Genomic DNA, 24,338 nt, shown 5'->3' with positions numbered 1-24,338 from the left:
ACTGCTTTCTTCAGGAGTGGGCAGGTTTACTCTCTCTTGCCAGCCAAGGTTACTCTGGGAGCTGGTTTTCATTCTTGCAGTAGGTTAGAGCAGAAGCACTTGCAAACAATCCTTAATTAACAGGGGACAGATATTGCAGAAGGTTGATTAATATACCTTTTCCCTCAGCTAGTGTGTGTTTTATTACAAGGCAACAGAAGGTCTTTTAAGCCCAGACTTACAGCTTTAACTTCCTGCCTTTTGTGGGAATTATGAGACTTAACATTACCTTAATGTACCCTTTTTTGTCTTTTAATATACTTTATAGCAACTCTTCTTTTATTAGTCCTTACTGGCAATGGCTTAGTAAAATTATAGCTATAGGTCTTCTTGTGAGGAACCCTGGAAAGCGGATATGCTGGCATAGCTTGGAGCTTTGTCGATGGGAGTCCAAAAATTCTATTTTATTTATTTATTTAGAGAGGTGTGTGCACACACAATTGCAACACACACATCACTTGATTGTACGAAAATCTCTTAAGTGGTTTGCAATGTGGAATTATCCAGTCCATGCAGACTGGTGGGTGGGTGTACTATTGCAATGTTCTTGTCCATTTATCATTATTACTTATTACACTTCTATACTGCCCTTCATCCGAAGATCACAGGGCACTTTACAATATAAAAACACAAAAATACAGACCACAATAACAAACAAAAACACGCACCCCCGCCGCAAAAATACAATCCTTTCAGAGCCAGCTTTCGTTCACATTTTTGCTAGTGCTCAAGGTTGCAAGCCTCCATTTGATAATGTATTCTCTTTTCTCGGGAGCCAAGTAGCTGTTACTTATTAATTTATTATTGCCTTCTACATATTTCTCAAGGCGATATGCAAACATGCCGCAAATGCAGCTATTAGTAGACTTTTGTCACTACACTGAAGTATCGTGGTAGAATTTTGCCCCAGAAAGCAGTGGGTGGTATCTCAACCAAGTCATGCTCCATGTAGTCCCGATGAAGCCAATGGACTTAAGTTCGTCATGCCCATTGATTTTACTGGGTCTCATTTGAGTGTGACTTTGTCACAAGGCTGGAGGAGAGAAACAGCAACAACTTGCCAGCACTGGGAAGGAAGTGGCAGAGCTAAGTAGGACTTGGGTCTTCTCACTGGGTGTGAATGGGATGAACTTTTTGGAGAGCACTGTGAAACTCCTGGATGGTAGCTTTGAGCAAAGCTCCAGCAGACCATCTCTGTCTACATCAGCCGCCTTCCAACTTTCCATGCCCAAGACCCACCTTAATCCTCCAGGCTGTTTTAGACCTACTCTAGAAGCAAAAATAGCACGGTCGTCTAGATTTGCTGTCTCCCTTCACTCTTCCTCTGTCAGTCCCTTCTTGATCACAACATAAGAGTTGCCTTGTAGATTCAGACCAAAGACCCCTCTAATCCAGCAGTTTGTCTCCAGCAGAGACCAGTCAGATACTTCAGTAGGCTTCTTTTGCTTGTCCACGGCATCTGTCAGAAAGAGGTGCACTGCATCTGAACACGGAGGTTCTACTGTGCCTCTCTTTGCTTCTTTTTTGTCCAGGAGATGGCTTTGCCGCTCTGGGTGCGACTTGCCTTGTGTGACTTGATTCACACAACTCATTGGCAAAGGGCCACCACCATTGCTTGGGGGAGGGGGGGGGGGAGAGCATCCGCTTCGCGTGCAGGAAGGTCCTGGGTTCAATCCCTGCGTCTCTCAGGTAGGGCTTTGAAAAAAGACTCCTTGTCTGAAGACCCAGAGAGCCATTGTTGCCAGTCAGTGTTGACAACACTGAGCAAGATGGACCAGTGGTATAAGGATGCTTCCTAGCAGTGAAGGTTTGTGAAGCAGACAAGTCATCCTGCTGAGTTGTTAGAGAACCTAGTTTGGTGGTAATGCAGAAGGGATGATTCCTCCTGGTTTGAGAGGAGCTAATTCTTCTTAGCTAATTCTACTCTTGAGAGTCCCATGGACTGCAAGAAGATCAAACCTATCCATTCTGAAGGAAATCAGCCCTGAGTGCTCACTGGAAGGACAGATCCTGAAGCTGAGGCTCCAAGACTTTGGCCGCCTCATGAGAAGAGAAGACTCCCTGGAAAAGACCCTGATGCTGGGAAAGATGGAGGGCCCAAGGAGAAGGGGACGACAGAGGACGAGATGGTTGGATAGTGTCTTCGAATCTACAAACATGAGTCTGACCAAACTGCGGGAGGCAGTGGAAGACAGGAGGGCCTGGCGTGCTCTGGTCCATGGGGTCACGAAGAGTCGGACACGACTAAACGACTAAACAACAGTTCTACTTAACTAGGCCTGAAAATGTGTGTTACCAGGCTCATGGTGTCTGCTACCTGCCTCTGGGCAAAATTTTGGCCCCTTCTCTAGAGAAGGGGACCACCCTATAGCAATTGCCTGTGGACTTTCATTTGGTACTGCTCCTGATAGATTGCCTTTTAGAAGTTGCCTAACTTAGCTAGTAGGGAATATTAAGGTTGCATTTCCCAAGGCAGGCAGAAGACATTCAGAAAAAAAAGATAAAGATATATATGGGCCTCCTTTTTTCCACTTTCCACCTTGCAATAATTTTAATTAGAGGATTCCCAAAGGAGGGGGGTGGGGGAAGAGTCATCTCTTCAAATCAGTTATAAAACCAGCAGACTTCGTCTCAGCATGTAGTGTCAGCTTTAATTATCTGGGCAGTTATAGCTGTATGTTATAAAAGTCAGGCAATTAGATGCATTCCTTAAAGCTGTGGAAAAAAACTGCTGGCTATCAAGAAGGGGAAGAAACAGAATCAAACATATAGCTGTTAATTGCATGGGGCATTCAGCAGAAAAAATGGTGTGTATATCACATTGCAAAATATTGTGAAAGTAGAAATGATTAAATACATAAATCTGTTTGGGAGTGTAGATGTCGCGGATAAAGGTGTTCTTTCTAAATGACTGCAAAATGTGTCCAAAGACACTCAACGGCACAAATAGGAATCCTTTGTAATATTCAAGGCAGGCAGCCTAGGCACCCACTACTCCCCAATGTTTTATAAGTGTGGAATCCTTGGAGGAGGCCAGAAGGTCATCATTCCCTGCTCCCCAATACAGGAGAAGGCCCACACAATCACAGGCGAGCCCACACAATTGGATGTGCTGCACTCCAGAGACCAGGGGAGGAGGCTGGCCACAGAGTCAAATGCCTGCAGGACAGAGCCGGTTGCTCTAGATGACTCAAACAAGTGAGCCAAGCCACATGCTACAAGGGAAGAACAAAAGCTGTTCATCTGATCGGGGGGCAGAGAGGTAGGGCAAGGGGCTATGTGGGAATTCGTAGTGAGAAGTGTAGCTCAGCGTAATATTGTGGCACTTGAGGATCAAAAGACACGGGGCTTAGATGTGAGAGGTGCTGCTGAGCGGGTGTGTTGTCATTGTAGGTGTGATGAAGCTGGGTTTGGGTGCTTCCCTTTGGCAGAAGTTGACTGTGTTGTGCTTGGTTTGGGGGAAGGCAGCAGTTGCTGGCAAAACGCCACTAAGGTCTGTGCCTGGAGCTCCAGAGAAGCAGCGCATCTTTCTGCTAATCTTTTCAAGTTCAGGCAACAAAGGACTTAGATGAGAAGCAGCCCTTGGAGGTTGCTGAAGGCGGGTTGCTAGAGGGCGGGTTAGGATGGAGAGACACGGGGCAGCGTTCTGTAGGTTTCACAATCTGCTCCTAGTGAGCACACAGAGGGAACTTCACGGGTTTTCTAGTCCAGTGCCCACTTGAAGCCTCCCTCTAATAGAAACCTGTTCAACCTTTTCTTTGAACGCTCCCATGGAGAGAAAGGAAGCAGCCTCCTCTGGAAGCTTGCTTCCCTGCTGCATTGTTTGAGCTGTTAAGATGCTCCTCCAAATGCTCAGCCTATATATCCGTCTTCCCCAGCCTAGTGGGAGTTGTAGTGCAAAACAGCTGGCGTGTACCAGCTTCGGGAAGTCTGGCATAGCTTAAATGGCAGGTCTAGGAAAAGGCTTCTGCCTGAGACCTTGGCGTCTCGACCAACCTTTGCCAACCCGCTGCCCTCCAGATATGTTTGGTTTACAAGGCCCATCCTTGCTGGCTGGGCTGATGGGAGTTGTCCAGAATATCTGGAGGACACCAGGTCCGTGAAGGCTGGTCTAGAGTCTAGAGTAAACTGAGTTAGATAGGCCTGTGGTCTTACTCAGTGTAAGACAACCCGGGCATGTATGATTGCATCTTTGTGATCAAAACCACTGATGGAGGAAAAAAGTTGGTTCCCTCCTTGTTCTTTTGCTGTCCATTCTTCAAAACCCTTTCACAATGTTTGTTACCAGATTTAAAATCTGAGATAGATTAACCGGAGAATATATTCTAATGTTTCTAATGTGGTTTTTAAATTCCTGCTCTATCTTGTAGTACAGTGGTGCCCCGCAAGACGAATGCCTCGCAAGATGGAAAACTCGCTAGACGAAAGAGTTTTCTGTTTTGGAGGTGCTTCGCAAAACGAATTTCCTATGGGCTTGCTTCGCAAGACAAAAATGTCTTGCAAGTTCCTGCGGGTTTTCCCCCCTTCCCCCCCTTTTTCTAAGCCGCTAAGCCGCTTATCTGCTTATCTGCTAAGCCGATAAGCCGCTAAAAGCCGCTAATAGCGCTAATCCGCTAAGCCGTCAATGGGCTTGCTTCGCAAGACGAAAAAACCGCTAGACGAAGCGACTCGCGGAACGAATTCTTTTCGTCTTGCGAGGCACCACTGTACTTGAAGGAAAATGGGAACATTTTTGCTTTCAGCTGCCGTGAGAACTGCCTGATCCTGTAACGCTCTTTTGATTACAGATAGGTAGCCGTGTTGGTCTGCCATAGTCAAAACAAAACAAATTCCTTCCAGTAGCACCTTAAAGACCAACTAAGTCAGTTCTTGGTATGAGCTTTCGTGTGCATGCACACTTCTTCAGATACACAGTTCTTCTGATGTTCACAGTTCTCACCAATTTGCACTTGGGGAAAGTAGTCAAATTTGTAACCTATTGAGGGATATTATAACCATGAGCTCTATTTTATTAAACGGTGCTCCATTTTGTATGTATGTGTGGATAAGGATTCGTATCTATGCAATTCAGCAAAGAGTTGATCCTTTTTTCCACGACCCCAGTCTTGTTCTACATATTTCTTCAGGCCTGCGTTAATTTCTTCCTCCTCTCTCTTTAAATCCCAGGCTCCAGCTTCCTTCTTGCAAGCCCCACAGCCAATAAAGTGGTGAACACTCGCTACAGGATTGTGAAGAAGGCGGCAACTTCTGCTCCTTCGGCCTCTGCAGCGTCTTTTGGCAGCCCTGCTCACAGCTGGAAGTCCAGAAGGCTCTCGACATCCAGGTAGAATTTTTGACACAGCTTCGATCATTGTTCCAGCGTTGGTACCATGTTATAGTGGGCATCTGTTCACAACGGCTGATCAGCTAAAAAAGACCACATCACATTGTTCTTATGAGTGATGGAAATGTTTGATGGACTGTTGCAGGGGTCAGCAAACTTTTTCAGCCCTTCCACCAGATGTCAAAGAGAACAACTACCAGACTTTTAGAAGACATCTGAAGGCAGCCCTGTTTAGGGAAGCTTTTAATGTTTGACGGTCTATTGTATTTTCATATTTTATTGGAAGCCGCCCAGAGTGAATGGGGAAACCCAGCCAGATGGGTGGGGTCTGAATGAATTATTATTATTATTATTATTATTATTATTATTATTATTATTATTAATTTGTGGGGCATAGGAATTTGTTCATTTTCTCTCTCTAAAATATACTCTGGCCCCCCACAAGGTCTGAGGGACAGTGGACCGGACCCCTGCTGAAAAAGTTTGCTGACTCCTGACCTAGGAGATACCTAAAGCCATGGGGCCGTTAGTGTGGTTCTTCAGCACCTGTCAAACAACTTCTGATTCTGTTCGTCTCTTTCTGGACAGCTTGGGCTAGAGGAGGGATGCCACGATGATGATAATAGTAATAATAATTTTATTATTTACACCCTGCCCATCTGGCTGGGTTTCCCCAGACACTCTGGACGACTCCCAGCAGAATAGTAAAAAACACGATAAAGCATCAAACATTAAGAACTTCCCTAAACAGGTAACAAAACCTAAACCATGGAAACAAAATTTGTTGCTTTTGATATATGATCCTGCCTTATCAATGAATTCTTTGGGTTTGGTGGTCATCTCAGCCTTCACATCAGTATCTGATCAATATTTGGTCATCACGTTGCATGTATAGATTTTTATTTTTGTAACCACCTTATTGTGCTTTAGGGAATTCTTCAGATTATGTGGCATATAAGTATTATACATATTTGAGGCTTCCCAGTGTTAGAAAACGTACTTTCAGTCCAATCCAATGTGCTTGTTCTCATAGGTAGGTAGGTCTCCCTCGGTTTCTTGGGAGTAGGCTGCATGGAGGAATTTATAGGATTTCATTATTCCTCTGCTAGCATTTGCTTTTATTCATTTTTCTGTTTGCCCCTTCCAGCTTTTCCATTTCCAGCCTGAATAAGTTGCCTCTTTCTCCCCATGCTCTGTAGAGGTTGTCATCCCTGTCAAACCCCCCTCTGTTAAGATCCCTTCAGCGGATGACCAGTTGCAATTTGCAAGCAATTAGTTTAAGGTGCTCAACTATATTATAAAGTTTTGCAAATGAGTGTGGCAGCTGGCTTGAAAAGGGGGTGGGGGGAGAGAATGAATTTTAAAATCAAATAGAATAAACTTCCTCAATTACTTGGTGAAATAAAAGAAAATGCTGATATTCCCGTTTTTTAAAAGCTGATTATACAGTATTTGTTACAGTTTGAAAACAGTTTAAAAATTAAGAACCAGATGCTTTATCTGGGAACTTCTGTCACCAGCAATTTAGTAACACTTGACAGTATCAAAACAATTGCTATTTCAAGAATTTAAAATTGGAGTACAGCATTTACCTTCCTAAAACAATTGATTATCCCACCCAGCCCGCTTAAGAATAGCTTTATGTAAAGTACAGATTCTGTTTATGAAGGGGGAAAGACTGAGACATCGTATACGTGAAGATCATTCGTGCTTATTGTAAAACAAGAACTGGTTTTCCGTTGGAGGGTAAACTCTGCAACTCTGAATTCTTCTGGAGGAGGAAACGTACGGACTGCTAAAGCCAAGTCACAAAGCCCTACTTTATTCTTATTTTAAGCCTGACGGTGCTGTTGGTTGCAGCAACGCTGCATTTAGGCGGACTGATCATCTGCCCGTAAACCTGGCATTGGATTGGCATGTCCTTGGCAGGGCCTGGTGAGATCCCTGACCATGTGATTGACACCTCTGGCTTAATGGATATTCCCAAGAATGCGTGAACAGATATTCCTTTTGCAAAGCACATAGGCACATTCCAGCTGATCTGGCTCTTAAGAGCTGTGTCATTCCTTTGTCGTCCGTCTTTTTATTTTTACCCCACCTCTTCCCAAAGGGCCCTGCAGATTTGCAGCATCATGGGGACCGACTGTTATATCTATAGATGAGCTGCTTCTTACGTCACATGGGTACCTGTCCCAGATTCTGTTTACCAGCTGCACCTCTTGTCTATATCCTTGTTATGTCCTTGCTCCCTGGGTAAATTTCCTGCGGGCGTCACTGAGGAGTCCATCACCGGGGATGCAGCCAGCCTTTTTCGGAGAGTCTCCTGGGGGTGGAAGCCGTTCTTCACATGGGCATTGTGTAGCATGAGCCCAGACTCAAACCCTGACATCTCCAGAAAGGGCTGAGAGAGTCCTGGAGAGCTGCTGCCAGTCAGTGTATGCAGTACTGAGATAGATGGGCTGACTCAGTGCAAGTCAGATTCCTATGTTCCTTTGCATCCACCCTAAGGTTTGGTGTGTCCATTCTCTCTCTCTCTCTCTCTCTCTCTCTCTCTCTCTCTCTCTCTCTCTCCCTCCCTCTGTCAGCACTATTGATTGACTCTCCATGCTTTATTTAAGTCTGTTGAAAGAAGCCTATCTTGATCGAAACAGTTTTCTCTCTCTTCACGTGCCACGGGTGTCTTGCTGAAATGACCATTCTTCCTCAGTTACCTCATCCGCTGCAAATGCTGCCCATTTATCGGAGGAGATTGGTTTGCGTGTTTTCTCTCTCCCTCGCCTCCCCCTTTTTTGCGCCTTGTGTAGGAAGGCCACAGATGCTCAGTGAGAGATCCGGACAGGAAGGCCACAGATGCTCAGTGAGAGATCCGGACAAAAGTGCTTCTTGGATGGGCAGAGACTGTAAACGGAAGGGCAGGAGTTCTGTGATAGGTTTCTTCTCCCACCCAAGTAGTTCTAGGACTTGCCAACGCAACAAGTTGTTGGGAGGGAAGAAAAAAGGATACTCCTTGCAGGTTAATAATAATAATAATAATTTATTATTTATACCCCGCCCATCTGGCTGGGTTTCCCCAGCCACTCTGGGTGGCTTCCAACAGAACACTAAAATACAATAACGTATTAAACATTAAAAGCTTCCCTAAAGAGGGCTGCCTGCAGATGTCTTCTAAAAGTTCGGTAGTTATTTTTCTCTTTGACATCTGGTGGGAGGGCGTTCCACAGGGCGGGCGCAACCACCGAGAAGGCCCTCTGCCTGGTTCCCTGTAGCTTTGCTTCTCGCAGGGAGGGAAGCGCCAGAAGGCCCTCGGAGCTGGACCTCAGTGTCCGGGCCGAACGATGGAGGTGGAGACGCTCCTTCAGGTATACTGGACCGAGGCCGTTTAGGGCTTTAAAGGTCAATTTTTAAAGGTTAATTTTTGCCTTAGCGCTTCCGCTTCCAGCTCACCTGGACAGTGGCAGGAGTTGTGGTCTAAAACATCTGGGGAGCACAACGTATGCTGTCCTTGACCTTTGCACTCTTAGTCAGCTACCCTACTGCAGGTGTACCCTCAACATGTGGACATACTTGGAGAGGAGCCAAAGTGTGCAACACACTCCCCTTGTTCTCACAGAAGCTACTGCATGGCTTTGAATGCTTGAAAAAGACTAATGTTTGCTCCAGATCCTTGCCCTTTTCTGCTGTCACTTTTGAACTCAGTGGACTCTGTGATCTGGGATATCTGGTTTTAAGTTTCACGGCTACCATCAGTTCATCAAAGTTCCTCCCTCGGCCTGTATTTCCTGATTGTAAAAATGCATGTTGCTTGTGCTTGCTGTGGAATATTACCTGCAGCAAAAGTACCAGGTTCTGCGATCCCACCTTAGTCCTGTTGGTGCTCAGGATGTCTCTATCTATAGCTGTCAATGTTTCCCTTTTTTAAAGGGAAATACACTTATTCCGAATAGGATTCCTTGCAAGAAAAGGGAAAAGTTGACAGCTATGGTCTCTATGGCTGCAGCTTGCAAAGTCTCTTTGTGTTTTACCTCTTGCACGGCCTTTTCACATGTAGGCAGCAGGAATATGGCGTCCCCCAAACCCACTTCAGGGTTGTCTGAGTGATGATGACTGAGGCTCTGTGTCCTGCCCTTGCAATTTATGTGAGTGAAGCTGACGTGGTTTTGCTCCCCTCGCAGTGAGGCTCTTCACACGGTCTAATTTTGCTTTGTTCTGTTTCACATTGGCTGGGGTGTTATGCCTATGTCGGGAGAGGTTCCTTCTCCCATAAAGTAATTGTTTAGAGGCAAAAGACAAATGTTCCTCCAGTAAGGTGCCGGGGCAGAGGGATGGGGGGAGAAGAGAGGGGAATCCTTAGCCTTCTCTCTCCTGCCCCCCCTCAACCCCCAGTGCTAAACCCCTTGGTGAATTCTTGCTTTCTCCCGTTATTGCTAGATTGCATTAAACTTCGCCCTGCCACTGACTTTTCTGCAGGCGATAGATGGGAGTATATTTTAAATTAATTTTACTGCACTTTTGTAATATTTTTGTTTTAAATAGATTTATAAGCAGCTCGGGGGCTATTTCTACAAATTTATGAAGATAATTTTCACTCTCTTGATAAGGTTAAATTTACACCTGCTATTTCCATATTAATTCACATTGCTAAGTGGATCTAATTTTCTCCCGTTCTTCTATCTGGTGTGTGCGCCTTTCCTAATGCAATTTCCCCCCTCACTAAATCACTGTGATCGGGAGTCATGATCGAGTTAAATTAACTTAAATTAATTTACTTAATAAGAGCTCCAATGAGGTTGAGATTTATTGATTGTGCTTCTTTCTCACTCCTCCCCCTTTATCTCTTCGGGGAGTTCCTCCCCCTCCCCACCTTTTACGTTCCGTTGTGGGGCTGCAAAAGAGTGGGGCTTCCTGGCCTCCACCAGCCGCGGCACAAGAAATCCGCGGGTCTCTCTGGAGCCCTGGAGAAATCACTTGGGACCAAATCCTGGGGGGTGATTTTCGATTGGTGCTGCTTCAGTGAACTGCCTGTGCCGGTGGGTAGATGAATGATCACGGCCTGTGGTCTCCTGACCGTTCTTGCATTTGAGGATGAAACCCGAGCGCAGCCAGAGTGCTCCGGAAAGTCATTGTGATCTTCCAAGGTTTCCTGAACAATGCACGCAACTGAATGGTGCAATTAAGGCATTCCAGAGAAGCTTATGAGAGGGGAGCAGCTGCCTAATGAAACTGGCAGTAGTGGAATCGCTGATGGCTTTATCTGCCACGATCCTCCACAAGTTAACTAGGATAAGTACAAGGTATCTTGTACTTAACAAGGTATCTGAAGAAGTGTGCATGCACATGAAAGCTATACCAATAACAAACTTAGTTGGTCTAGTTGGTCTCTAAGGTGGGACGCGGGTGGCACTGTGGGTAAAACCTCAGCGCCTAGGGCTTGCCGATCGCATGGTCGGCAGTTTGAATCCCCGCGGCAGGGTGAGCTCCCATCTTTCGGTCCCAGCTCCTGCCCACCTAGCAGTTCGAAAGCACCCCTAAGTGCAAGTAGATAAATAGGTACCGCTTTATAGCGGGAAGGTAAACAGCGTTTCCGTGTGCTGCGCTGGTGCCGGCTCGCCAGAACAGCTTCGTCACGCTGGCCACGTGGCCCGGAAGTGTCTGTGGACAGCGCTGGCCCCTGGCCTCTTAAGTGAGATGGGCGCACAACCCTACAGTCGGACACGACTGGCCCGTACGGGCAGGGGTACCTTTACCTTTAAGGTGCAACTGGAAGGAATTTTTTTATTTTGTTTCGACTACAGCAGACCAACACGGCTACCTACCTGTAACTAGGATAAGTACAATAAGCCGTGCATTGATTGTATGTGAAGCACAATGGGGCATGGAAGTACCAATTTTAGAGCCCTCCTTTTAAAAAAAAAAAAGTGGCAATGCCGGCTTAGCTATGCATATCGGTTTCACAGAGCAGCTTGGGAGCTGGGTCTTTCAAGCGGTTCACTCTGACAGGAAGTTTGTGACCTGCACACTTCCTTGGGGCAGTGCACAGCCTGGGAGTCATTTTGGACTCGCAGCTGTCCATGGAGGTCAATTCTGTGTCCAGGGCAGCTGTTTACCAGCTCCATCCGGTATGCAGGATGAGACCCTCCCTGCCCACAGACTGTCTCGCCAGAGTGGTGCATGCTCTGGTTATCTCTCGCTTGGACTACTGCAATGCGCTCTACGTGGGGCTACCTTTAAAGGTGACCCGGAAACTACAACTAATCCAGAAAGCGGCAGCTAGACTGGTGACTGGGAGCGGCCACCGGGACCACATAACACCGGTCCTGAGAGATCTGCATTGGCTCCTAGTATGTTTCTGAGCACAATTCAAAGTGTTGGTGCTGACCTTTAAAGCCATAAATGGCCTCGGTCCAGTATAGCTGAAGGAGCATCTCCACCCCTATCATTCTGCCTGGACACTGAGATCCAGCTCCAAGGGCCTTCTGGCGGTTCCCTCGCTGCAAGAAGCCAAGTTACAGGGAACCAGGCAGAGGGCCTTCTCGATAGTGGCACCTGCCCTGTGGAATGCCCTCCAGATGTTAAAGAGAAAAACAGCTACCAGACGTTTAGAAGACATCTGAAGGCAGCCCTGTTTAGGAAAGCTTTTAATGTTTGAAGCATTATTGTATTTTAATATTTTGTTGGAAGCGGCCCAGAGTGGTTGGGGAAGGCCATCTACATGGGCGGGGTGTAAATAAATTATTATTATTATTATTATTATTATTATTATTATTATTATTATTAGGCCAAGTCAGCATTTGAACCTGGGTCCCATCTTAAGGCTGCACCCCTTGAGTCCTATTTACCCCTTCTAAGAAATCCCCCTTTGCAAAAATGTCCCCAGTTCTCAGGCACCAGAATGAAACCTCCTCTCCCCCCCCCCAGCTTTTGTGTGTATGCAACTCAGTACAAGCACTCCTTGTCCACTGGCCTTTGAGCTGGTGTCCAAGTTTCCAAGGGGGACTGCTGAACCCCATCTGGGTCAGCCCTTCCTGTCACATGTTGAGGCATCAGGGAAAAACCAATGCTGTCCAGGGTTGTAAAGACTGTGGAAAGAATAACTGGGTGCCCTCTTCCCACCTTGGATCAAATCTATGCTTCCAGATGCCATAAGAAAGCTGCAGAGATAGCGCAGGATAGTGCGCACCCCGGAAATGATCTCTTTCAGCGTCTGCCTTCCGGAAGAAGGTCCAGGGTTATAAAGACTAGGACTAGCCGCCTGAGAAACAGTTTCTATCCAAATGCAATTTTGGTTTTAAACGCAGTGTAAGGTAGTTTCTGTGGGAGTATATTGTATTTAATTATGGGGTATCAGAGTTTTTAGGGGGCTAACCAGGCTGGGATAGCTGGGACAGCAGGCTTGTTGGTTTTTGAATCTCTGTTGTAGATTTTAAATTTTGTTGTTCTGTATGGGACAATGACAATAAAGATTATTGTATCGTATCACTCTCACCCACACCATTTGACTTGCCTGGTGGGCTAAACGCCGTGGCTTTTGTTACCTAGAGGAGTCCCTGTAGTTTTGCAGACGTGTTCCGGTTTCGGGAGCTGGTTACAGGCACTCTCACATAGAGAACAAGCGCTATGCTGCCCCAAAAGTTAAGTACTCTTTTGATTTTGGCAGTTCTCTTCATTGTTGACTGTTGTTTGCTGTGACGGAAAAAGACAAGTTGGGAACACGCTGCCTTCATGCTTCGCTGGTAATGGCCCGGGCGGATGCACGGATCGCTCCCTCTCCGTTCCTTTCCTGGAGGGAGGGGGGATGAGTGTTGCGAAGGCAGATTTTTCCCATCATTGGCCCTGTGCTCATCTGGATCTTGGCAGAAAAACGGAGTTTTCCCTGGGAGCTTTCCCTTTCTGCTTTTCCTCCTTTCTGCTGACACTCCTCCAATCCCCATTTTAAGTTCCTCCAGGGAAGTCAGGGAATGAGAGGTGTGTGTCTGTGTGTGCAGATTGTGTTTTTCGGAAGTATGGAGACCATATTGTTCTAAAAGGTCAGTTTCTCTTAAGCTGTCGTGGAGAGACAGGCCTCCTTTTCTTCCCCATCTCCCCCGAAAGGCCAGCCAGTGGCAATTAAAGGTACCAAAATGAGACTCCGAGATTCTCCTCCTCCCACTCTGGTTTTAATTTGTGCTTTTATCCAGGCAGCTGAAGCAATATTTAGGTTGAGACTCATATTTACTTCATTAAAGTTAAATATTTTGTTCCTGCAAAACCCATTAGGAAATTGCTGAAGGTATTAAAATAAAGTGTTCATTATTGTTCTAATAACTTAGATTTGTTTCCCCCCTGTTTAAGCATTTGGTAAAGGAAGAGAAGGTGACAGGTGTCCTGGGCTGCAGTTCAGCACTTCAGCACCTGCTCAGGATTGTGTGAGGAGGGCCAGCGCTTGAATTACTGGTTTTAAGGAAGTTTTGAGGTGCCACGCCACCCTGCTGTTTTAGCAACATAAATTGAGCCGTGTAGCTGAATCAGACCAAAGGCTTTTCTGCTCCACCACAGTGGCTAACAAGATGCTCCTGGGAAGCCTGCAAGCTGGTCCTGATCTCAACAACTCCCTCTACACTCCTATTCCACATCCTAACTCTGGCATTAGGAATACTGCACAGATATCTTGGCCAGAAGCCTTTTCCTCCGCGAATTCCATGGTTCAACTGTGTGCTGTAGAAAGAAGTGCTTCCTTTTTCTGTCCCAAATCTTTATTGTATTGCATTGTACTTTAGTGTTCTGTAGGAAGCCACCCAGAGTGGCTGGGGAAACCCAGCCAGATGGGCGGGGTATACCGTATTTTTTGCTCTATAGGACACACCTGACTATAGGACGCACCTAGTTTTAGAGGGGGAGAACAAGAAAAAATAAATCTCTCCCTCTCTGTGCAGTGCCCCTTCAGCGAAGCGGCAGGAGAAACGGAGCCCCTTCCATTTCTCCCCCCGCTTAGCTGAAGGGGCAGCGCACCTAGACATTCCGTTGTGGCGCCCCTAACCTAGATTTAGGGTGCCATTTAGCTCCTATATTTCATGTCTCAGTTTCTAACACTGCATTTCAGGCTAGATGTGTGTTAAAGTGTCAGCAGGTGTTCTGCTTGTGAGTGAGGCTCACAGTCCTGCTGCTTAGCCTAGTCGAGGGAAGGACATCTACCCCGAATGTTGCACCAGTTGCATGCTTCAAGGCTCGAGGAGGCTGCTTGCGAGTGTTTTCCTCCCTGCAAGCCAACAGCTTTTGCCAATCCTGCTTGTTCCGTCCTGGTCTGCACGTCTAAAAGTACTTTTGTGAGTTGACAGTTGGTGAGACCCAGCATTCCTCGTGTGTTCATCTTGATTAAATATCTTCCAGCTGATTAAATATCTGCCTTTTTAACTGGTTGATAAAACCAATTGCTATTATGCCTTGTGACATCTCGATGAAGACGCCTTTTTGAGGATGCTGAACGGAGGTGACAGTTTCTCTTAAGTAAGAGGAGTTCAAAAACTTGTTTGGAAAAGAGCAGTCCTCTTACTTTCATCCTATAAGCTCTGGCCCGCCCCACTTTTGGAATTTACAGGTATTTTCTGAAACGACAAAAGCTGCCAGTGTTGTTTTTCCCCAGCTGGCCACTGCTTCTTGGCAACAAGTTCTAAATTCACCAGCTGAATGCCCCAATTTCCAAGCCAAATTGTTTTGTTAAGACAGTTCTGGAAGTGTGTCTTGGGAATTTAAAAAAACCCCATTTTAATAGTTGAATAGTTTTCAAATCATTTTAAAGCATCTTTACTCCTATCATTAATAACTAACCATGATATACATTGAGTATACATTGAATTTAAAGTTGTGCCTGCATGCTACTATCTACATTTACTAATAAATCAAATGACTGGAGACGATGGCTCCTATAAGCGTGGCCAAAAAAACTATTTACACAGAGGAAGTGGCTCCTTTCCATATAGGCTAATTGCTCTTATTGTACCATGTATATATTTCACTTGGGCAAGGGGCAGGAATGCACTAGGACCAGAGTTTCCCCACACCTTTTATTTTTCATTTGTCGGGCACCCTGTGATAGCCAGAAATTCACCAGAAAAATGCAGCCTGTGCTGTTGATAGAAGTAGTGCGTCATTTAACACGCTGGCGATTAATATAAAAGATAAAGGGACCCCTGACCATTAGGTCCAGTTGTGGACGACCTGGGGTTGCAGCACTCATCTAGCTTTCCTGGGCGAAGGAGCTGGCGTACAGCTTCCGGGTCATGTGGCCAGCATGACTAAGCTGCTTCTGGTGAATCAGAGCAGCGCACGGAAACGCCGTTTACCTTCCCGCTGGAGTGGTACCTATTTATCTTACATGCACTTTGACGTGCCTTCAAACTGCTAGGTTGGCAGGAGCAGGGACCGAGCAACGGGAGCTCACCCCGTTGTGGGGATTCAAACCGCCGACCTTCTACACCACACCGCCTACACCACACCGCCAGTGTGGTGTAGTGGTTAAGAGCGGTAGTCTCGTAATCTGGGGAACCGGGTTCGCATCTCCGCTCCTCCACATGCAGCTGCTGATTGTCCTTAGGCCAGTCACACTTCTTTGAAGTCTCTCAGCCCCACTCACCTCACAGAGTGTTTGTTGTGGGGGAGGAAGGGAAAGGAGAATGTTAGCCGCTTTGAGACTCCTGAAGGGAAGTGAAAGGCGGGATATCAAATCCAAACTCCTCCTCCTCCTCCTCCTCCTCCTCCTCCTCCTCCTCCTCCTCCTCCTCCTCGTCTTCTTCTTCTTCTGATCAGCAAGCCGTAGGCTCTGTGGTTTAACCCACAGCACCACCCGTGTCCCGGCGATTAATATACACAGAACAATAATTATACATACTTTAGCAACCTTCGGAGAAAAATACCAAACATGAAACAAAGCCACAGAGACTTGAGACCTACCTAGCCTAAAACGAACGTATAATGTCTAGTTTCAATAGATTTTTCAAATGCTTAACTCAGTCTTTTAAATAAGTTCATGCAGATACCAACAAAAGGTAAGTTGGGTGTTATTCACAATACCGAGAGATGCTAGTGGAGTTGTAGATAGATGTTAATAAAGTTGTAGAGAATGAAGCTGTAGATGACAGGGTGCCATAGCACAGCAGGAAAGGATGGTGTAGTGTCCAATAGGCCTTTCCCTCGTCCTGGAAGAAAGAGCCCTTCTCCATCCTGCCGACACTTTGCTATTGCAAGGGGAAACTGGAACCCTGACGCAGAGCCTGGCGAGGGGTTAGGCCTGTTAAATCACGCTGGGATTTATGAGCAGGAGAGCCGGGTTTTGGGGTCCCAGCTAGCAGGCAAGTGCTGAGACTGCGTGATTCCAGCGTGCAATGCATCACGGAGACGTGGCGATCTATATTTCACCGGGGGGTGGGGGTGAGGCAGCAGTGAGCGCTGGCGTTTGGAGAGAGCCAGCGGCAAAGTGCTTTCCTTTCTTGTGGTCTCGCTGGGCATCCTGGAGGCAGAGAAACAGCTTTAGGTGTGGGACCCCGCAGTGGCGCTGGAAGAACTTTGCTGGGAACCTCTGAATGTCTGCCTCTTTCTCAATTCACAGAAAGGCCTTGTGAAGCTGCTCCCCGCCTGCTCTTGGAATCCAAAATTGTGTGTTTTGCCAGAGCTCTAAATGTGCACCATTTCTCTCTCTCTCTCTCTCTCTCTCTCTCTCTCTGTGTGTGTGTGTGTGTGTGTTTTCTCACTCTTTTCAGCTTCTGGCACGCTAATCTGAAGAGGCGCTGAAATGTGACTAACGTCCTTAAAGTTCCTGTCATTTTCCTTTTCTTTCCAAATTCATTTGATAAGAAAGTGAGAAGTAAACAGAAACCTTGTGTTTAAGCAGATAACTCGGAAAGCCTTTTCCATCACATTTGAAAAAACAGCCGTGTCATGGATTCTGCAAAATGGCTGGTCTTCAGAACTTTTTTAAAAAATTTTTTAAAATATATATATATATATATATATATATTTGTCTCTGGTAAATTTTGTTTTAATAATTTTGACGTGCTTTATAAAGGTTTAGGAATAAGACTTTTTTGAAGGGATGTTAAAACCATTCTCTAAAAATGACATCTCATTAAAGTGAAATTCATCTGCTGGGATTGGAAATATTACAGACAAGGGGAAAACAGTGGCTGTAGTTCTTTAAAATGTGTGTTTTCTCCCCCTTCTTAGAGGAAGTACTTCTTAATCTTTTTAATGAGGATGGTGAGAGACACACAACCCCATATTGTTTCTAAGAAGTCCTGACATCTGGCCTAACATAATCCATTTTCTGTTAGCTAGTAGTTGGAGGCTTCTTAATAATAAAAATAAAATAATGTAGCAGCTCTTTTGCCAAAGCTGTGGATTAATCTTTTGAATACTCAGTGCGCTCTCCTCCCTCCTGCAGCAACGAAAGACAGTTTATAATGTTCAATCTGCTTTTCCCAACTGGAGCTGGCATCTGGGGGTTGGTCGTGACTTATCCTCATGCTCTGCAAAGACCTGAGCTTGGGTGCAATGCGGAATCAGGATTGTGGGACAGCGCAAGCCCCAGAATTGGGCACCTGGCAGGAGGTGGGGTTTTGGACCATTCTGCCCATGCTCATTCTGCCCTTGCATGTCCTCCTTCCTGGCCTTTTCCTCCTTCTGCTCCTGTCGTATCGCTTTGAGTCAGGGCCCAATCCTGCACAGATCCTCAGACAAGGAGTAGGACCCTTACCCCAAGCACACCTCCATACTGCCAATACATGGGTAGGCAAACTAAGGCCCAGGGGCCGGATCTGGTCCAATCACCTTCTAAATCAGGCCCACGGACGGTCCAGGAATCAGTGTGTTTTTACATGAGTAGAATGTGTCCTTTTATATACAGTGGACGCTCAGGTTGCGAATGTGCAGTGGCGTAGCGTGGGGGGTGCAGGGGGGGCTGGCCGCACCGGGCGCAACATCTGGGGGTTAGGGTTAGGGGGTGCAAATTACTTGCCTTGCCCCGGGTGCTGACAACCCACGCTACGCCACTGCGAATATGATCCGTGCGGGATGCACATTCGCAACCCACAGTGTTCACAACCAGCGTCTGCGCGTCTGCACACACGTGGGTTGTGATTCGGCACTTTTGCACATGTGCAAAGCACGATTTAGCACTTCTGCGCATGTGCGACCGCTGAAACCCGGAAGTAACCCATTCCGGTACTTCCGGGTTTCGGCGGTCCATAACCCAAAAAAACGCAACCTGAAGCGGCTGTAACTAGAGATATGACTGTAAAATGCATCTCTGGGTTATTTGTGGGGTATAGGAATTTGTTCATCCCCCCCCCCAAAAAAATATATAGTCTAGGTCTGAGGGACAGTGGACTGGCCCTCTGCTGAAAAAGTTAGCCTTTATATCCCTCTCCAGGACTGGGGGCCGGCTGCCTGAATTCCTGGCCAGTTCTCCAAGGAGCAGAAGGAGGCAGCAAACCAGGCTGTGCTGAAGTATCTGGCTGCTTGCTCAAGAGGGGATGTGTGTGCACGTGAGTGTCTGCCTGGATCAGGACCTGGCTGAGAACCAGGAAGAGTAGAAGCTTCCAGCTCCTCTGAGCCACAGTGGCTGATTGCACCCTCTCAAGCACCAAGCCCAGTGCAGAGCGGAGCTGCTCTTATCTTTTGTCAAGAATCCCACTGCTGCCTCCTTAAGGACGCAAGAGCCCACTGAATCAGGCCAACGGCCCACCTGGACCGGCATCCTGCTCTCACAGCAGCCAACCAGATGCCTGTGGGAAACCTGCAAACAGGAGTTGAGCACAAGAGCATCTCTCCCCTCCTCTGCTTTCCAGCAACTGGGATTTAATTAATTTAATTTAATTTAATTTATTATTTATACCCTGCCCATCTGACTGGTTCTCCCCAGCCACTCTGGGCGGTTTCCAACCAAATATCAAAAACAATACAGCGTCAGACATTAAAAACTTCCCTAAACAAAGCGTCGTTTAAAAGTAAAAAAAGTTGTTTATTGCCTTGACATCTGCTGGGAGGGCATTCCACAGGGCAGGTGCCACCACCGAGAAGGCCCTCTGACTGGTTTGCTGTAACCTTGCTTTTCGCAGTGAGGGAACCACCAGAAGGCCCTCAGCACTGGACCTCAGTGTCCAGGTTAGATAATGGGGGTGGAGACACTCCTTCAGGTATACAGGACCAAGGCCGTTTAGGGCTTTCAAGGTCAGCACCAACACTTTGAATTGTGCCCGGAAACGTACTGGGAGCCAATGCAGATCTCTCAGGACCGGTGTTATGTGGTCTTGGCGGCTGCTCCCAGTCACCAGTCTAGCTGCCGCATTCTGGATTAATTGCAGTTTCCGAGTCACCTTCAAAGGTAGCCCCACGTAGAGCGCATTTCAGTAGTCCAAGCAGGAGATAACTAGAGCATGCACCACTCTGGCGAGACAGTCTGCGGGCAGGGAGGGTCTCATCCTGCGTACCAGATGGAGCTGGATTCAGAAGCCATTGTCCAATCCCCTTTTTTGGTTGGTGGCATCACTGCCTTGTGTGAGAGGGAGTTCCATAGCAGTGCATAGTTAAACTACGGAAACAATTGTGCATATTATTCCAAAGTGGATGGGACCCAGCAGGCACTGGACATGCAAGAGGGTAGAGGAGAGAGAGAGAGAGAGAGAGAGAGAGAGAGAGAAAGAGAGAGATGCTGCCCAGGTTTCTGTGCCCTTCAGGGAGCAGCTACAGTAATTGAGCTCTACTTTGGAGGAACTAATGAAAACAAAATAAAACTGGGACTCAGAGGTTAACGACCAGCTTTAAATGCATATGAAAATACTTAAGAATAATGGGATTTTCTTTTTTTAATTTTGGTTAATGGAGTAGTAGATTTTTGAATTGATCCTATTAAAAATAAAACTGTCACTTTCAAACCTGGGGAAGCAATTATGGGTTATTTAGTTGACAGGGTATTTTGTGTTAATCTTGGGCTGCTCTTTGCGCATGCTTCCTTCCCCCGGTGCAGATAACAGGCGGAAGGGAGCGTGCGCAGAAGGCCTTCGCGAGTGCCTTCGGGTCAGCGAGGGGTGTGAGTCTTCTCTCTTCTCCCCACCCTCGCCAGGGAAAAAAAAAGAAAACCCCTCTATTTGAAAGAGGATTTGACAAATTCATGGTGGAGAGTGCTGTGATTCATACATTGCCGGGGCTTGGACTAGGTCAGCAGTCTCATTTCTCAGAAGAGGAACGGAGGCCGATTTGAATCCCACCCCCTCGCTACACACAGAGGAAACCATTCACTAGGTTGGATTTGAAGATGTTCCTCTTGTTCGTTGCCGCCCACGTGAGCGAGCCCGTCACACCTCTTGCCTTGGCCGGCACATGGCCTCCGTATTGTGAAGAAATGCAGGAGCTGAAACTGACGGGGTGGGGTGGGGTGGGGGTGGGGTGGGGTGGGGGGTGGGAGTGGAGCAAGCAGCACAGAAAGATTCCTGAACAGTGGCGATGGTCAGATAAAGGGAATAATAATAATAATAATAATAATAATAAATTTTATTTATACCCCGCCCTCCCCAGCCAAGGCCAGGCTCAGAGCAGCTAACAACCAATAAAAAAACAAGTTGATTGAAATGCAACTTAAAAAACAAGATTAAAATATTGAAACATTAAAACATTAAAATGCAGCCTCATCACAGGAGGAGAAAGGAAAAAGAAAGAGGGGGAGGGAATCAAATTGACTCCAAGCCAAAGGCCAGGCGGAACAACTCTGTCTTACAGACCCTGCAGAAAGAATTCAGATCCCGCAGGGCCCTGGTCTCATGAGACAGAGCGTTCCACCAGGTCGAAGCCAGTGTTGAAAACGCCCTGGCTCTGGTTGAGGCTAATCTGACTTCCTTAGGGCCCGGGACCTCTAGGGTGTTGCTATTTATGGACCTTAAGGTCCTCTGTGGGGCATACCAGAAGAGGCGGTCCCGTAGGTACGAGGGTCCTAGGCTGTGAAGGGCTTTAAAGGTCAAAAGCAGCACCTTAAACCTGACCCTGTACTCCACCGGGAGCCAGTGCAGCTGGAAAAGGACTGGGTGAATGTGATTCTGCGGCAAGGACCCCGTGAGGAGCCTCGCTGCAGCGTTCTGCACCCGCTGGAGTTTCTGAGACAGCTTCAAGGGCAGCCCCGTGTAGAGCGAATTACGGTAGTCAAGCCTGGAGGTGACCGTCACATGGATCACTGTGGCCAGGTCGGGGTGGGAAAGTTAACAAAAGGGACAGAGGGACCCTGGGAGGCTCCTTGGAGAAGCTCAGCCGTTCCTTGAGGTCGCCCTTCCTTCCTGGCCTTTGGAAGCACCCCTTGCACGAGAACGCTTTCTCCTTTTGGGGCCTGAATCTAACGTTTAAATGCGAATGCTCAGAAATAAATCGCTGGATGAGCTGAGTTTTCTCCTCCTATTGAGCTATGCCATCTGGAGGCTTCCAGCCTCCCTGAAAACTAGCCCCCTCCTTCACTCTCCCACTCCCATATTTCTGACCGCCCCCTCCTCCCTGGTTCAGCTGCTTTAAATATGGATTTAGGCTCCTAACGCCGAGCACCCAAGCTCAAACTCGTGTTGTGAACAAGGCAGAGAGAGCCCGCGGGGCTGCCTGCCTTCTTGCTTAGGGGATTATGAGATGATTATATAAAGCAAGCATGCAGCTCCTCAAACCTTGAAGAGCAGCGCTGAGTGTCGCCTGGGTTTCTGGAGCTTTGGGTGGAACTGTGTTTCTGCAAGTGCTTTATTCGACCCAGCGCACCACCTCTTGTGTAAGTGAAAGTTCTCACTTCCCTTGAGTTCCGCCTCTCCAGCCCCCTCGGAGGGGGCTTTCGTCTCTGTGCAAACTCCCTCTGCAGCCCTCGCTTAGTCCCTTTGGCACGCTCCGACCTTATTTCACAAGCGAGGCTGCAGAGAGTCCCGAGATGAAAGGAAAGGAAATAACTAGAGAGAGGTTTCCAGTTGGTACTCTGCTTTTTTCATTTAAAAATCTCTACTTCTGGGGCTGCTCGTTTCAGATGGCGATGGCAGAAGAGATGCAAAACTGAGCTTCTTGGGTTCAGTGAATTCTTCACCTGAAGCAAATTTCAACCTCTCTGTGCGTAACTAAAACTACTTTTTTTTTTTTTTTTTGCAAGAAGTGTTGAACGAAATTGATTTGCTCTCCTCTTCCGTCAGACATTTCTGATCCTTTGGGGTATCGCTTCCCCTTGGGTCAGTGAGGCAAGGCCTGAATCTTGGCAATGCCCTTTGTGGGGCCAAAAAACCAGGGATGGCCAAGTCAGCCCCTCTCCCAAGGTTGGAAGCATGGAGTCTTTTCCCAACCCACCTGGAGATAAGAACGTAAGCGGAGCCTGCAGGATCAGGCCCATGGCCCATCTAGTCCAGCATCCTGTTCTCACAGTGCCCAGCCAGGTGCTTGTCGGAAACCAGCAAGCAGGATTTGACAACAAGAGCCCTCTCCCCTCCTGTGGCTTCCAGCAGCTGCTATTCATCGTCGTCATCATCATCATCATCATCATCATCAATTTATACCCCACCCATCTGGCTGGGTTTCCCCAGCCACTCTGGGCAGCTTCCAACAAAGTATTAAAATACAGTGGTCTGTTAAACATTAAAAGCTTCCCTGAACAGGGCTGCCTTCAGATGTCTTCTAAAAGTCTGGTAGTTGTTTTTCTCTCTGACATCTGGTGGGAGGGCGTTCCACAGGGCGGGCGCCACCACCGAAAAGGCCCTCTGTCTGGTTCCCTGTAACTTAACTTCTCGCAGCAAGGGAACAGCCAGAAGGCCTTCAGAGCTGGACCTCAGTGTCTGGGCAGAATGATGGGGGTGGAGACTCTCCTTCAGATATACTGGGCCGAGGCCGTTTAGAGCTTTAAAGGTCAGCACCAACACTTTGAATTGTGCTTGGAAACATACTGGGAGCCAATGTAGGTCTTTCAGGACCGGTGTTATATAGTCTCGGCGGCCGCTCCCAGTCACCAGTCTAGCTGCCGCATTCTGGATTAGTTGTAGTTTCCGGGTCATGTTCAAAGGTAGCCCCACATAGAGCACATTGCAGTAGTCCAAGCGGGAGATAACTAGAGCATGCATTCATATTCAGAAGCATTGCTGCCTCCAACTCTGGAGTCAGAGCGTAGTCATTATGGCTAGTAGCCCTCGATAGCCCTCTCCTCCAGTCCTCTTTTAAACCTTTGGGGTTTGAATATGGGACCTTCTGCATTCCAAGCCCGTGCTCCACCCGAGCCACAACCCTTCCCATCACAGAGCTCAACACCTGAGTGACTGCATCTTGGCGTAGCCTCCTACCTTGCAGGGGTGCTGTAGCGATTAAGTGAGGAAGGGGAGAACCAGGCACATCACTTTGGAGAAAAAGAGGTGGGATATAAATGCAATACAGTGGTACCTCTGGATACAAAGGGGATCTGTTCCGGAGCCCTGTTTGCATCCAGAAGCAAACGTAACTAGTGATGGCACATCTGCGCACGGACGCGTTGCTTTTCGCTGCTTCTGTGCATGCGCGTGACATCATTTTGAGTGTCTGCGCATGCGCGAGCGGCGAAACCCATAAGTAATGCGCTCCGTTACTTCCGGGTTGCCGCGGAGCGCAACTCGAACGTGCTCAACATGAAGCATATTCAACCCGAGGCATGACTGTAAATAGAAAATAAATAAATAGATGGACCAATGGCCTGACATGTCATAAGGCAGTTTTTTTTAAATATATATGTTCCTGTGCTCTCTGCACTCACCCCAGGAAACCAGAGGAAACAGCAAAGTTTCCCTCTGTGCTCTGGGAATTTCCCAGGAGCCTTTGTGGCTCCCAGAAAAAAGATCTGTGCTTGGCTGTCCTGGTGGGACAGTACATAAAAGCCTCCTCTCATTTGTCTGTGACACCGGCGTGCTGCTCCCAGAAAAAATAAGGCAATTTTGTCAGGCTGGTATCCCTCTATTTTTATGCTCCCCATCAGCCTCTTCTGGCTGGTTGC

General features: G+C 47.3%; 1 protein-coding gene across 1 annotated transcript in view; it reads left to right on the top strand.

Moving 5' to 3' along the window:
- ZC3H3 (zinc finger CCCH-type containing 3) overlaps positions 1-24,338 on the top strand; it is a 264,865-nt gene that overhangs the window by 83,170 nt on the left and 157,357 nt on the right. The window contains exon 4 of the mRNA XM_081874112.1: positions 5,206-5,362. Within this exon, the coding sequence (XP_081730238.1) occupies positions 5,206-5,362 (157 nt within the window). The remainder of the gene's footprint in view (positions 1-5,205; positions 5,363-24,338) is intronic.

This window comes from Podarcis erhardii, assembly GCF_964252035.2.
Source record: "Podarcis erhardii genome assembly, chromosome: 8".
NCBI classification, from domain to species: domain Eukaryota; kingdom Metazoa; phylum Chordata; class Lepidosauria; order Squamata; family Lacertidae; genus Podarcis; species Podarcis erhardii.
The sequence above is the reverse complement of the archived record's forward strand: the minus strand, read 5'-3'. Positions and strand labels throughout refer to the sequence as shown.